The sequence below is a fragment of the Grampus griseus genome (assembly GCF_964374135.1).
Source record: "Grampus griseus genome assembly, chromosome: 13".
NCBI classification, from domain to species: domain Eukaryota; kingdom Metazoa; phylum Chordata; class Mammalia; order Artiodactyla; family Delphinidae; genus Grampus; species Grampus griseus.
Window position 1 is genome coordinate 11,717,374 of NC_139007.1, and position 12,887 is coordinate 11,730,260.

Consider the following 12,887-nt stretch of genomic DNA (forward strand, 5'->3'; position numbering starts at 1 on the left):
GGAAAGATGTAGTAAATATTAGATACAGAATGGCCATAAGGTTTGGAAATGTTGGCAAATATGCATAATTTTTAGCATTACATTACGATAATGATAGGTCATGGATGTTACATGATATATTCAGTGCATTGTTTGTTCCTCGTCAGCAGTGCATGGTTCAGTGCACTGTGTCAAACAGCAAAGAGCAGTGTGAATTAGTGCAGCATTTTCAGAAATCCCTGCACATCTATGATATGTTGCCTCCAGTGATTTATGCCAGTTATTACTGAATAAACCTGTGTTTATAGCATACCCCAGAATAAGTAATTAAGCAGACAAAAATCCAAAACATGTATTTCAGATTTTGTGACCACTCTGTCAAATTATTTTGCTTGTTGATAATCCTTAGTATTTAAGAATACCTACTGTTTCTGTTGTCCACTGTTTTAAATATATATAATGCATAGAGGTTTTGTAGTTTAATATAATTGTATCATCGTATTTTGCTTCAGATTTATTGACTCGGTTGCCTTTTATAGTTGGTATCTTTACTTTTCCAGTGTAGAGTTATAAAAATTAGAGATTAAAAAATTGTTTGTTTTAAAGATAAGACTCATATCATTTTTAGTGTGAGCATGTGTAGTATATAAAAACATGCATTTTATTCAAAGCTAAATGTAGTTAGGAGCTGAAAACCTACCTTATTTTTAATAACACTAGTACCACTATCTCTAAGGCAAATTCTCATCTTCACAGCTCGTATCCTCACGAATCTTAAAATTTTGACAGTGTGGAAATTACCCAGTTGTACCAAATGCTGCTCAGTAATAATAATTGAAATGGTGAAAACGCCATTACTCATCAATATTGGTGCAGTTTGCCAAGATTCAGATTCTGATGTTGGTATTTAATAGTTGTGTGACCATGGGCAAGTTAATTAACCTCATTGTGCCTCAGTTTCCTCATCTGTAAAGTACTAACAATAGTATATACTTTATAAGGTTATTGTGAAGATTAAAGTAATTATTAGATACAAAGCACTTAGAACAGTACCTGGCACATGATGCTCACTATTTGCTAACTACTGTCACATATACACTACTATCACTACTCTTATTATTTTCTTCTTGTGTCATTTTCATATTTTGTTTTCAATTTAGGTGCTCTGACTTTTACAATATAAGAATATGAAATCCTTACAGGAAAATTCCTTTAGGATTTTTGTTTAATTAATTAATTATATTGCCCTGTGATAAGTATTGATCACTCGGGTGAATGCATTTACAAATAACAGAATAACCTCCTTTAATTCCCCCGTTAAATAAAATGGAAATATTTTTAGAAGCTTTTGTTTAGGATGGGAAGGTAGCTATTGTAGCTCCCTGGTTTATTGCATTTTTTGCAAACCTCCTCCTTTAATGCTTTTATCCCACAATTAGCTATAGGATTCTTGCTTTTCTCCCAAACTATTGTATATTTGGACTTCTATACTATTTTAGGATCCTTATTTACTAAGGATTCCTGTTCAGAATTCTGAAAATTGGTTAGGTGTGAAGTCTGACAATGTAATATATTTTTTAAAGTATAATTATACCCCCATAATGTAGTCATATTATAAGACTAAAATATTTATTTCATGATTTCTAGTTTTGTACACAACATTTTTTGTACTGCTTTTGGAATTATCCTCAAGGACAAGATCTTATTCACTCTTTATTCTTTATTCATTGATCTTTAAACTAGAAACATTTACAGCAAAATTGGGCAAGTTGAGTATTTATTATAAACTGACTAACTTTTTTTATTCCAAAAATGCATGTGACAATGAAATATTAGGAGTTTTTTTTTAAGTTTTTTTAAACAGATTATGAAGGCAGTTCCAAAAGAAAAATTCTAAAGTTTTGTGTATTGGGGGAATAAATATATAACTTTCCAAAGTGACTACTTTGAAAGGACAAATACTTGTATTTATTTATTAAATATTTGTTTGAAAGACTGCCTGCTGTCAGCTTTCATAGATTGACAGTTTAAATAAAATATAGTCACTGCCCTTAAGGATCTTACAGTGCATTAAGGTTTACTATATTTGGGTAATATAGTGTTACTATTTTATAGTACCACTTTTTATATGACAAGCTATGATTTGCTTTTGGTAAACATATTTTAAGTATTCCCTCTACTTTTTCATTTTAAAAATATATTTTTCTTTTAGACTGAAACTATATAAATTTCCTTTTCTAGGAAAGAATATCCACCTCATGTCCAAAAATTTGAAAGTAATCCTGTAAGGTTAAGTCGGCCCCAAGGTGTTGGTAAGTGTGCAGTTTTTTTTGTTACACCTGTGAAGGGTTTTGAGTAGTTGTAAGGAAGGTAGAATAGGAATATGGTACCAGTTTTAGAATATTCCCAGGTATAATAGGAATATATAGACCCATTTTTTTATAATTGATTTGAGAATTTATTTATTATAATTGTGACCTGAAATCATTGGGGAATGATTCAAGGAGTGCACATTCAGGTGATTATAGTTGGAAATCTTTTTGATTATATTAGCATTGTTGTTAAAACTCAGGATCCAAATATTAACTCTAGATGGGTTATAGCTTCAAAATTGTGTTTTGTTGCTCTTTGTTATAATCTTACATTATGTGATTTTCTTGATTAAAATGGTTTTGATCCTAAAATTTAGAATACATTAGGCATTGAATTAAAAAGAGCCCATACCTGATAAAACTGTGCTAATAGTAGATGTTGGAAAATTATTGTAAGTAGAAGTTTATATTTGCATTGAAATAATTTTTAATACAGTGATATATTAAGCAAAAATAAGAGCAGATAGCATTTATGAAAAATGTTTCACCATCAAATTGATGTTCATTATCTAGAATACAGATTCTTAATCTGTGTGTCCATCTTGTTTGTCCCAGACCTTTGCTTGTTTATTTATTTATTTTTTGACTTTTTAAAAATATTACAGTTGATTTACAATATTATATTAGTTTCAGATATACAGCATTGTGATTCAGTATTTTTACAGGTTATTCTTTATTAAGTTATTACAAGATAATGGCTGTAATTCCCTGTGCTATGGAATATATCCTTGTTGCTTGTATATTTTACGAATAGTAGTTTGTATCTCTTAATCCCATAGGACTTTGCTTATTTAAATAGCACTAGGGGCTCTTATTATCCAAAGTCTAGTGATTTTAAGCAGCTCCAGTGGGTAAGACTCCGTGCTCCCAGTGCAGGGGCCCGGGTTCAATCCCTGGTTGGGGAACTAGATCCCGCATGCATGCCACAACTAAAGAGCTCACATACCGCAACTAAGAGTCCACGTGCCGCAACTAAGAAGTCTGCATGCCACAACTAAAGATCCTGCATGCTGCAACTAAGACCCGGCGCAGCATAGATAGATAGCAGCTAGGTTTTCCTGACTGCCAGCAGTTTGTTGTTTCTGTTTTTTGTTTTTTTTTTTTTGAAGCACCTATATTTTTCTTTTAGTTTGGGTGAAAATCTTTTATGCATATATTGAACATATCCTATTTTATAAAGAGTATATTCCAAACTTAGCTTCATCCTTTCTTAACAACTTTGCAGTTATGAATGTGAATTATTATACTTCACAATGCATAGTTCTGTTCACTAAGTTTATTAAGTGTAGTAATAATGATTAGCCTCTTTAACATTCATACCTTAAACCTTTATTGAATTCTTAATCTGCCCTAGATGCTGAGTCAGTTGCTTTACATTCATTATTTGTTTTTATCGTGGCTCCCTACCCAAGATCTCAATAAGCTAAATTCAACTTTACCTACATTTTGTACAGAGGAGCAAATTGAGGCTCGGAGGGATTACACAACTTGCTCAAGGACACAGACTGGTATTGGAATCCAGGTCTATTTAATGCTAAAGGCCATGCATTCTCTTAACCACTGTGCTTTACTATTTTCTCCTTAGATCAGAAAGAAACTTACTCCTAATCCTCAGGGAAGAACTGCACAATAAGTACTATTATCATTCCCTTTACACAGATGCATTTCAGTAAGTTAAGTGATTTGGCCCATTATATGGTTTTAGATACCAATCAGCCCCAGACTTTTTTGAAAAATTCTTTGTTTATTCAATAATATTCATTAAGTAGATAAGAATAACCTTTTTTTAAGAAAAACTTTTTATTTTGAAATCATTTTAGACTACTGAAAAGTTATTAAAATAGGACTCATTTACCCTTTACCCAGCTGCTCCTAATGTTAACATGTTACAATCATGGTACATTTACAAAACTAAGAAATTGGCATTGGTATAACATTCTTAACTAAGCAACAGACCTTGGTCTCATTTCACCAGTTTTTCACTGGTAACTTTTTTCTGTTCTAAGATCTAGTTTGGGATCTTACATTGCATTTGTTTGTCACATCTCCTAAGTTTCCTTGACAATTTTGAAGAGTAATGGACAGTTACTTCATAGAATGCCTTTCTGTTTGGAAGTTTATATGATGTTATCTTATGATTAGATTGAGGCTATGCATTTTTGGCAAGACTTTCATGAAAGTGATGTTGTGTCTTTTTCTACACATTATATCAGGGGTTGTATGATGTTGATTTGTCTTACTGCTGGTGATGTTAAACATGATACCTTGGTTAGGTGGTTTCTGCTGGGTTTCTCCACTGTAGAATTATTTTTTTTCCCTTTGTACTTAATAAAGATCTTGGGAGAGATACTCTGACACTATGCAGATACCCTCTTTTTCCTCAAAATTGCACCCACTGATTTTGCATCTATTGGTGGATCTTGCTGGCAACAATTATTACTTGGTGTTTATCTAATGGTAATTTTCTGTTTTCTTCATTTCTTTTACATTTATTAATTGAAATTCTTTTGTAGGAAAGAGCTGTACCGTCTCCTTTACTTACCTATTCAGTTTATGCCTGTGGACTCACAATAAAGTGTGTGTGTAAATACATACTTACATACATATATATATACACATACATATATATACACACATATACATATATATATATAACATATATATGTTATATATATGTGTGTGTGTGTATATATATGTGTATCTATCTATCTATATCTATATCTCTCTCTATATATAGGGTTGGCCAAAAAGTTTCTTTGGTTTTTAAGCAAAAATAAAAGACACATTTTTCATTTTCACCAAGAACTTTATTGAACAATGTATTCACCCTTTTGTTCCACTACCTTCTGCCATTTTTCAGGCAACTTCATAATTCCATGTTCCCAAAACTTTTTATCTTTTCGAACAAAGAACTGTACCAGTTGCCTTTTACAGTCTTCCGGAGAATGGAAATTTTTTCCATTAAGAGAATTTTGTAAAGGCCAAAATAAATGTAAATACAAAGGTGCAATGTCTGGTGAATGCGGCGGATGAATCAGAACTTCCCAGCCAAGCTGTAACAGCTTTTGCCTGGTCATCAGAGGAACATGCGGTCTTGCGTTATCCTGATGGAAGATCATGCGTTTTCTGTTGACTAATTCCGGATGCTTGTCGTTGAGTGCTGCTTTCAGTTGGTCTAATTGGGAGCAGTACTTGTTAGAATTAATCGTTTGGTTTTCCAGAAGGAGCCCATAATAGGGGACTCCCTTCCAATCCCGCCATATACAGAACATCACCTTCTTTGGATGAAGACTTGCCTTTGGTGTGGTTGGTGGTGCGTCATTTCACTTGCCCCATGATCTCTTCCATTCCACATTAGTGTACAGTACCCACTTTTCATAGCCCGTCACGATTTGTTTTAAAAATGGAACATTTTCGTTACAAGAATCATATGGAGAAATACGCTCAAGGTTTCTTTCGCTTAACTTCTGTGGATCCCAAACATCAAAGCAATTAACATAACCAGGCTGGTGCCAATGATTTTCAACTCTTGATTTGGATATTTTGAGTATGTTGGCTATCTCTCGCGTGGTATAATGTTGATTGATCTCAATTAATGTCTCGATTTGATTGCTATCAACCTCAAGTGGTCTACCTGACTGTGGAGCATTGTCCAGCAAGAAATCTCCAGCACGAAACTTCACAAACCACTTTTGACACATTCGCTCAATCGCAGCACCTTCCCCATACATTGCACAAATCTTTTTTCGTTTCATTTGCGTTTTTAACCTTTCTTGAAATAATAAAGCATAATGTGCCAAAAATGTTGCATTTTTCTTCCATCTTCAATATTAAAATGGCCACACAAAAATTCACCAATTTTGATAAGTTTTTTTTAAATGCACACTGATATGACAGCTGTCACAACACAGTCTAACAATATTGTTTCAAATGAATTTAAAGACAACTAAGCTACTAGAGGCATCCTATGGAAAAAACGAATGAACTTTTTGGCCAGCCCCAAATATATATACACACACACACAATCATGTGGACAGGTAATATTTGTAAACTTTGGGAAAGGGATATTGATATATTTAGCTTGTAAACTACAGCTGCTTTGTGTTAGGTAGGTACACGTATACTTGGGTATAGTATGAATGACAGTGCTATAACAATATTGCATATATTGTTGCATAAAGATTGCATTTTATTTTAGGATTTCCTTTGGAGATAGTTATTTTTTTTAAAATAAATTTATTTATTTCTGGCTGTGTTGGGTCTTCGTTTCTGTGCGAGGGCTTTCTCTAGTTGTGGCGAGCGGGGGCCACTGTTAATCGCGGTGCGCGGGCCTCTCACTGTGGCGGCCTCTCTTGCTGCGGAGCACAAGCTCCAGACACTCGGGCTCAGTAGCTGTGGCTCACGGGCCCAGTTGCTCCGCGGCATGTGGGATCTTCCCAGACCAGGGCTCAAACCCGTGTCCCCTGCATCGGCAGGCAGATTCTCAACCACTGCACCACCAGGGAAGCCCGGAGTTAGTTTTTAAAATGGTGAGATTTCAAACCCCAGGATCAATAGTTACTGGCATAGCACCTGGAATAATTTTCTCCTAAAAAGAAATCACTGTCTTTTTATAGTTCTTAACACTTAAAGTAACTTCCTTTATTATTGTTTTTCTCCTTTATTTTGCATTTAAGAGGCGCTTAATATGAATTATAGCCATTTATTAGCACTAAGCTAACGAGCATTGATAAGCAGTTCTCTAGGATTAAATTAAAGCTTGTAAACTATTAAGTATAATTTTTGGATAGATCAGATATCCTATTGCTTTTTTGTTTGGTGTTCTTTTTATATTTTTTCTAAGTATGTAAAATAACAACATATAACTATAAATTAAGATCTCTTATTTTTTTCTGTATTCATTCATTTCTTAAACTTCCTTTTTGTTTTCCAGTCTGTTCTTTGTGTTCTTGTCAGAGAATTAATAGACGTTATATACTGTCTCTGAGTGAACATTTAATTATATTCTTAATGTAATTACATTATGATTTCAACCTAAATCACCTGACTTAGCACTCGTGCAGAAGTATTTAACTCGTGCAGAAGAAAAATATCCGCTCACTCTTAACCAGTCAGGGTATCTTCTCCTGGTACTTTAACATATAACTTGCTAGACTTCTATGCATATATACCCTTTTTTTTTTTTTAAATGCGTTTATACTATGTTTACTGTTCTGTAACTTGCTTCTTACTTTGTTACATTATTATCCGGTTTCTATACTCTCATTAAAAGATATTGGAATATCAGAAGAAAACCAGAATGAAAAACACAATTAAGGGAAGTTTAAGAATCAAATAGATGAATTTATATATAGTGGACTTGACAAGTTAATATAGCCAAGTCTCTGTGGTCATGTTTTTCATGAATGCATAGTGACCCACTATATTTCTGTACCATAATTTAGATTTTTAATGTTTTGATATTATATATATTATTAATAATTTAGCTCATATTATGTATTTTATCTATTATTTACTTAGGTCAAATCCCTAGAAATAAAATTATAAGGACAAAGTTTATGCACATTTTAAAGACTTCTGATATATTACTGCCAAAATGCTTTCTGTAAAGGGTGTCAGCTCCCAGCAAGCAGGATCTGAGTATGCCTGTTTTCTCACATGCTCCTCAGCGACAGTAGATATTACTATCCTTCAGGCTTTGCCAGGCTGATAGGGAGGTAGTATTTGGTTTTTTAAAAATTTCCTCATTACTGACGAAGCATTTTATGTGTTCAGTGGCCATTTGGATTTCTTCTTTTATTCATGTCTGCCTGTTGTCTCCTTTGCCTGTTTATCACATATTTCGCATAGACAAAAGTGATTTTTAAGGAGGTTGTAATGAGAATGTGATATATGACTGCCATTTTATTCTATACTGAAAACCAGTCATAGTAACAGCTACACGATGGAGAAAACCAGCTGTTTTTCTAATTAGTCTTTCTCTTTTGACAGATGATAGAAATAACTTAAAAGCAAATAAATAACCATAATAAAGATAGTTGTTTGTGTTCTAACTATCCTTGAGGTATATAGTTTCCGGCAGATTAGTAATATCACGACTAAATTTTCAAACAAAAAAGTTAAGGGCTGTCCTTGCCCCACCCCACCTCCGACTTCTATTATGAAAATTTTCAAAGATACCAAAAAGTTGAAAGACTTTCACAGTGAATACACATATATCTACTACATAGATTCTACAGTTAACACTTTTCTATACTTAACTTTATCACATATCCGTGTATCTAATCATCCATTTATATATAAACATCTTATTTTTTTCCAATGTATTTTAAGTAAGTTACAGACACCAGTACAGTTTACTCCTAAACACTTCAGCAGGCATATCATTATCTAGAGTTTAATATATGTTTTAGTTTTCTTTTTCTTTTTTGAAATAAAATTTACATACAATGAAATGCACAAGTCATAAGTGTACAGTTAAGTACATTTTGACAAGTACACATACCTTACTAACCCAAAGCCCTGGGAAGACATAGTACAAATGATATCATCACTGCAGAAAGTTCCCTCATGTTCCTTTCAGTTACTCCTCATCCCTGCCCCTTCAAAGGTAACTATTTTCATATAAGTGGAATAATACAATGTGTACTCTTTGTTGTAAGTCTTTTCACTCTGGATAGTTTTTTTGAGATTCACCCATGTTGTTGCATGCATTAGTAATTTGTTACTTTAGTGTTCCATTGTATGGCTGTATCAGTTTGCTTATCATTCTCCTGATGATGGACACCTGAGTTGTTTCCAGGGTTTTTTTGTTTTTGCAGTACGGGGGCCTCTCCCTGCTGTGGCCTCTCCCGTTGCGGAGCACAGGCTCCGGACGCGCAGGCTCAGTGGCCATGGCTCACGGGCCCAGCCGCTCCGTGGCATGTGGGGTCTTCCCGGACCGGGACACAAACCCGTGTCCCCTGCATCGGCAGGCGGACTCTCAACCACTGCGCCACCAGGGAAGCCCATCCAGGGGTTTTTTGTTTGTTTGTTTGTTTTAAGATTATGAGTAAAGCTACTATAAATGTTCTTTTTATGGAGGACATTTTTTTTTAAGTTTAGGTTTTAAAATTTATTCTAAAGATCCAACCTATTAATCACTTTTACTTGTCTCATAATATCTTCCATATTCTTACCTTTGCTGCGTATCTGGAAATAGTGTGGTATATTAAAAAGACATTGAGCTAGAAAATCCAGCAGGAAATATCCCAATCTTTTTTTTTTTTTCATTGACGTATATAGTTGATTTACAACTGTTGTGTTAGTGTCTGGTGTACAGCAAAGTGATTCAGTTATAAATATATATTCTTTTTCATATTTTTTCCATTATAAGTTATTATAAGATATTGAATATAGTTCTCTGTGCCCTGTAATAGGGCCTTGTCTTGTTGTTTATCTATTTTATATATAGTACTTTGTATCTGCTAATCCCAAACTCCTAATTTATCCCTTCCCCACTTTCCTCTTTGGTAACCATAAATCTGTTTTCTCTGTCTGTGAATCTGTTTCTGTTTTTTGTTTTGTTTTTTTAATAAGTGCATTTGTATTATATTTTAGATTCCACATATATAAGTGATATCATATGATATTTGTTTTGTCTTAGTATGATAATCTCTAGGTCCATCCATGTTACTGCAAATGAGGTTATTTCATTCTTTTTTTATGGGGAAGTAGTATTCCAGTGTGTGTGTGTGTGTGTGTGTGTGTATACACACATATCAATCTTCTTTATACATTCATCTGTTGATGGACATTTAGGTTGCTTCCGTGTCTTGGCTGTTGTAAATAGTGGTGCTGTGAACATTGGGGTGCATGTATCTTTTTGAATGAGAGTTTCCTCTGGATATATGCACAGGAATGGGATTGCTGGGTCATATGGTAATTCTATTTTTAGTTTTTTAAGGAACCTCCATACTGTTCTCCATAGTGGCTGCACCAATTTATATTTCCACCAACAGTGAAGGAGGGTTCCCTTTTCTCCACACCCTCTCCATCATTTCTTGTTTGTGGACTTCTTAATGATGGCCATTCTGACTGGTGTACAGTGATTCCTCATTGTAGTTTTGATTTGCATTTCTCTGATAATTCGTGATGTTGAGCATCTTTTCATGTGCCTATTGGCCATCTGTATAACTTCTTTGGAGAAATGTCTTTGTCCTCTGCCTGGTTTTTGATTGGATTGTTTGGTTTTTTTCGTTATTGAGTCATATGTGCTGTTTGTATATTTTGGAAATTAAGCCCTTGTTGGTTGCATCATTTGAAAATATTTTCTCCCCGTCCATAGGTTGTCTTTTTGTTTTGTTGATGGTTTCCTTTGCTGTGCAAAAGCTTATAAGTTTGATTAGGTCCCATTTGTTTCTTTTTGCTTTTACTTCTATTGCCTTGGGAGACTGACCTAAGAAAACATGGGTACTATTTATGTCGGAGAATGCTTTGCCTGTGTTCTCTGCCAGGAGCTTTATGGTGTCTCGTGTTAATCTTGGTGTTTGTTTTGTGTGGTCTTGGGTAAACACTCAGTATTCACCTTCTCATCCCCAGAAGGGGGCATTCAGTGAAAGCAAGAGTGTCACATAGGTTTCATCTCAAGTACCTCCCTGGAGTACTTTGTTGAGGGTTTGGCACAGTTTAGCAAAAATGACTTCCATGATCAGTTAGCTGCTAAAACTTCCATGAGCCTCTTGTTGTTAGGCATTTGCCATTCCTGGACCAGTCAGGTTTTAAATCTTTTGCCATATTATGTTTCTGGCTATAATTTGAAGCTAGTTAATTTTCACATGAATTGTCATAATCTTCTCAAGTGTTTTTCTCTTTCCATGGAAGATAGAATCCCAAAGGAATTTCTTAATCCTGACATTGACATTAACTTATTTATGCTTATTGTCTCTTTGTAGATCTACTCTAGTTTCCCATACACTGTCAGTCATTTGCCATACTTCCACATCACGTTGGTTTCAGAAGTTTCATCTTAAAACGTCTAATTAATGTCATTCTTTGCATTTTCTTTTTTTGATAAGGACCTCAGTAGAAATTCATTACTTCACATTCACCAGAGGCTTCATATAGGAGGGAAGCCTTTTAAGTGTGATCAGCGTGGTAAGAGTTTTAGTCGGAGTTCAGTACTTAACGTTCATCAGAGAGTCCACACAGGAGAAGAACCATGTACGTGTGATGAGTGTGGTAAGGGCTTCAGTCAGAGTTCAGATCTTCGAATTCATCAGTTAGTCCACACGGAAGAAAAGTCCTATAAATGTGATGACTGTGGTAAGGGCTTTACCCAGCACTCAAATCTTCAAATCCGTTAGAGGGTGCACACAGGAGAGAAGCCTTACAAATGTGACGACTGTGGGAAGGACTTTAGTCACAGCTCAGATCTTCGCATTCATCAGAGGGTCCATACGGGGGCGGGGGGGGGAGCCCTATACTTGTCATGAATGTGGGAAGGGCTTCAGCAAGAGTTCCAAACTTCACACTCACCAAAGAGTACATACTGCAGAGAAACCCTATAAATGTGAACAGTGTGGGAAGGGCTTCAGTCAGCATTCACATCTTCTCATTCATCAGAGAGTCCATACAGGAGAAAAATCTTTTGTTTCTCTTTGGTTATCCTCTCCTCTCTACAGATTGACCTCCTGTTTACTCACTCTGTGCATGCTTATAATATTCTTTGCATTTTTTGTCTCTTTCCTTTAGTTCCTTATAGATAATCTTGATTTAGGAGGTCAAGATTTTAAAATCGTTTTTCTCTATTATCTTTTTTTTTTCCCCCCGTTTTTGGTGCCAAAATTTATTTTCTTAAAAATCTAAAAACCTCTTAAAATCATTTTGTAATAACACAGTGATACAGAAGAGCTTCCATATTACAGATGTAAATTCAATGAAGAAGGGTATACTGGTATATATAAACTGTTGTAAAATAAGCTTTGGGGGAACATATGAACATTAGGTGTTCAGTATGAACATTTTATATTTTCAGGTGAGGTGCAGGTGCAGAAATCTGAGATTACTGATTGCTAGAACATTATTTAATTGAGCCCATGAAATGATAACAGGGTTGGGATTTTTAGGCCATAAATGAGGATTAAGTACAACGTTGAAGGCAATATTTAAAATGCCATCTTAGGGGGTATAAACCTTTAAGTTGGGAAAGCAATTTCCTTTTTACCTGATTTCTCAAAATTAATTTCTCCAAAATTAATTTTCTCGAAGTAATTAGTGAGCCAATTCATAGTATTAGCTTATTTAACATTAGCTCTTTGGGTACTTTATATATTGGTTCTGTGGTTTTTTTGGTTTTTTGTTTGTTTTTTGTTATCTATTTTGTGTATAGTAGGGTATATTTGTCAGTCCCAATCTCCCAATTTAACCCTCCCCCTGCCCCTCTAGTAACCATAAGATTGTTTTCTATATCTGTGACTCTATTTCTGTTTTGTAAATAATTTCATCTGTACCATCTTTTTAGATTCCACATATAAGCGTTATCATATGATATTTGTC

At 34.5% G+C, this 12,887-nt stretch overlaps 1 protein-coding gene across 4 annotated transcripts in view; it reads left to right on the forward strand.

Annotated features, from left to right (window-relative positions):
• SENP6 (SUMO specific peptidase 6) overlaps window positions 1-12,887 on the forward strand; it is a 102,667-nt gene that overhangs the window by 42,580 nt on the left and 47,200 nt on the right. For all 4 annotated transcript variants that reach the window (XM_082668655.1, XM_082668656.1, XM_082668653.1 and 1 more), the window contains one exon: window positions 2,221-2,291. In XM_082668655.1, the coding sequence (XP_082524781.1) occupies window positions 2,221-2,291 (71 nt within the window). The remainder of the gene's footprint in view (window positions 1-2,220; window positions 2,292-12,887) is intronic.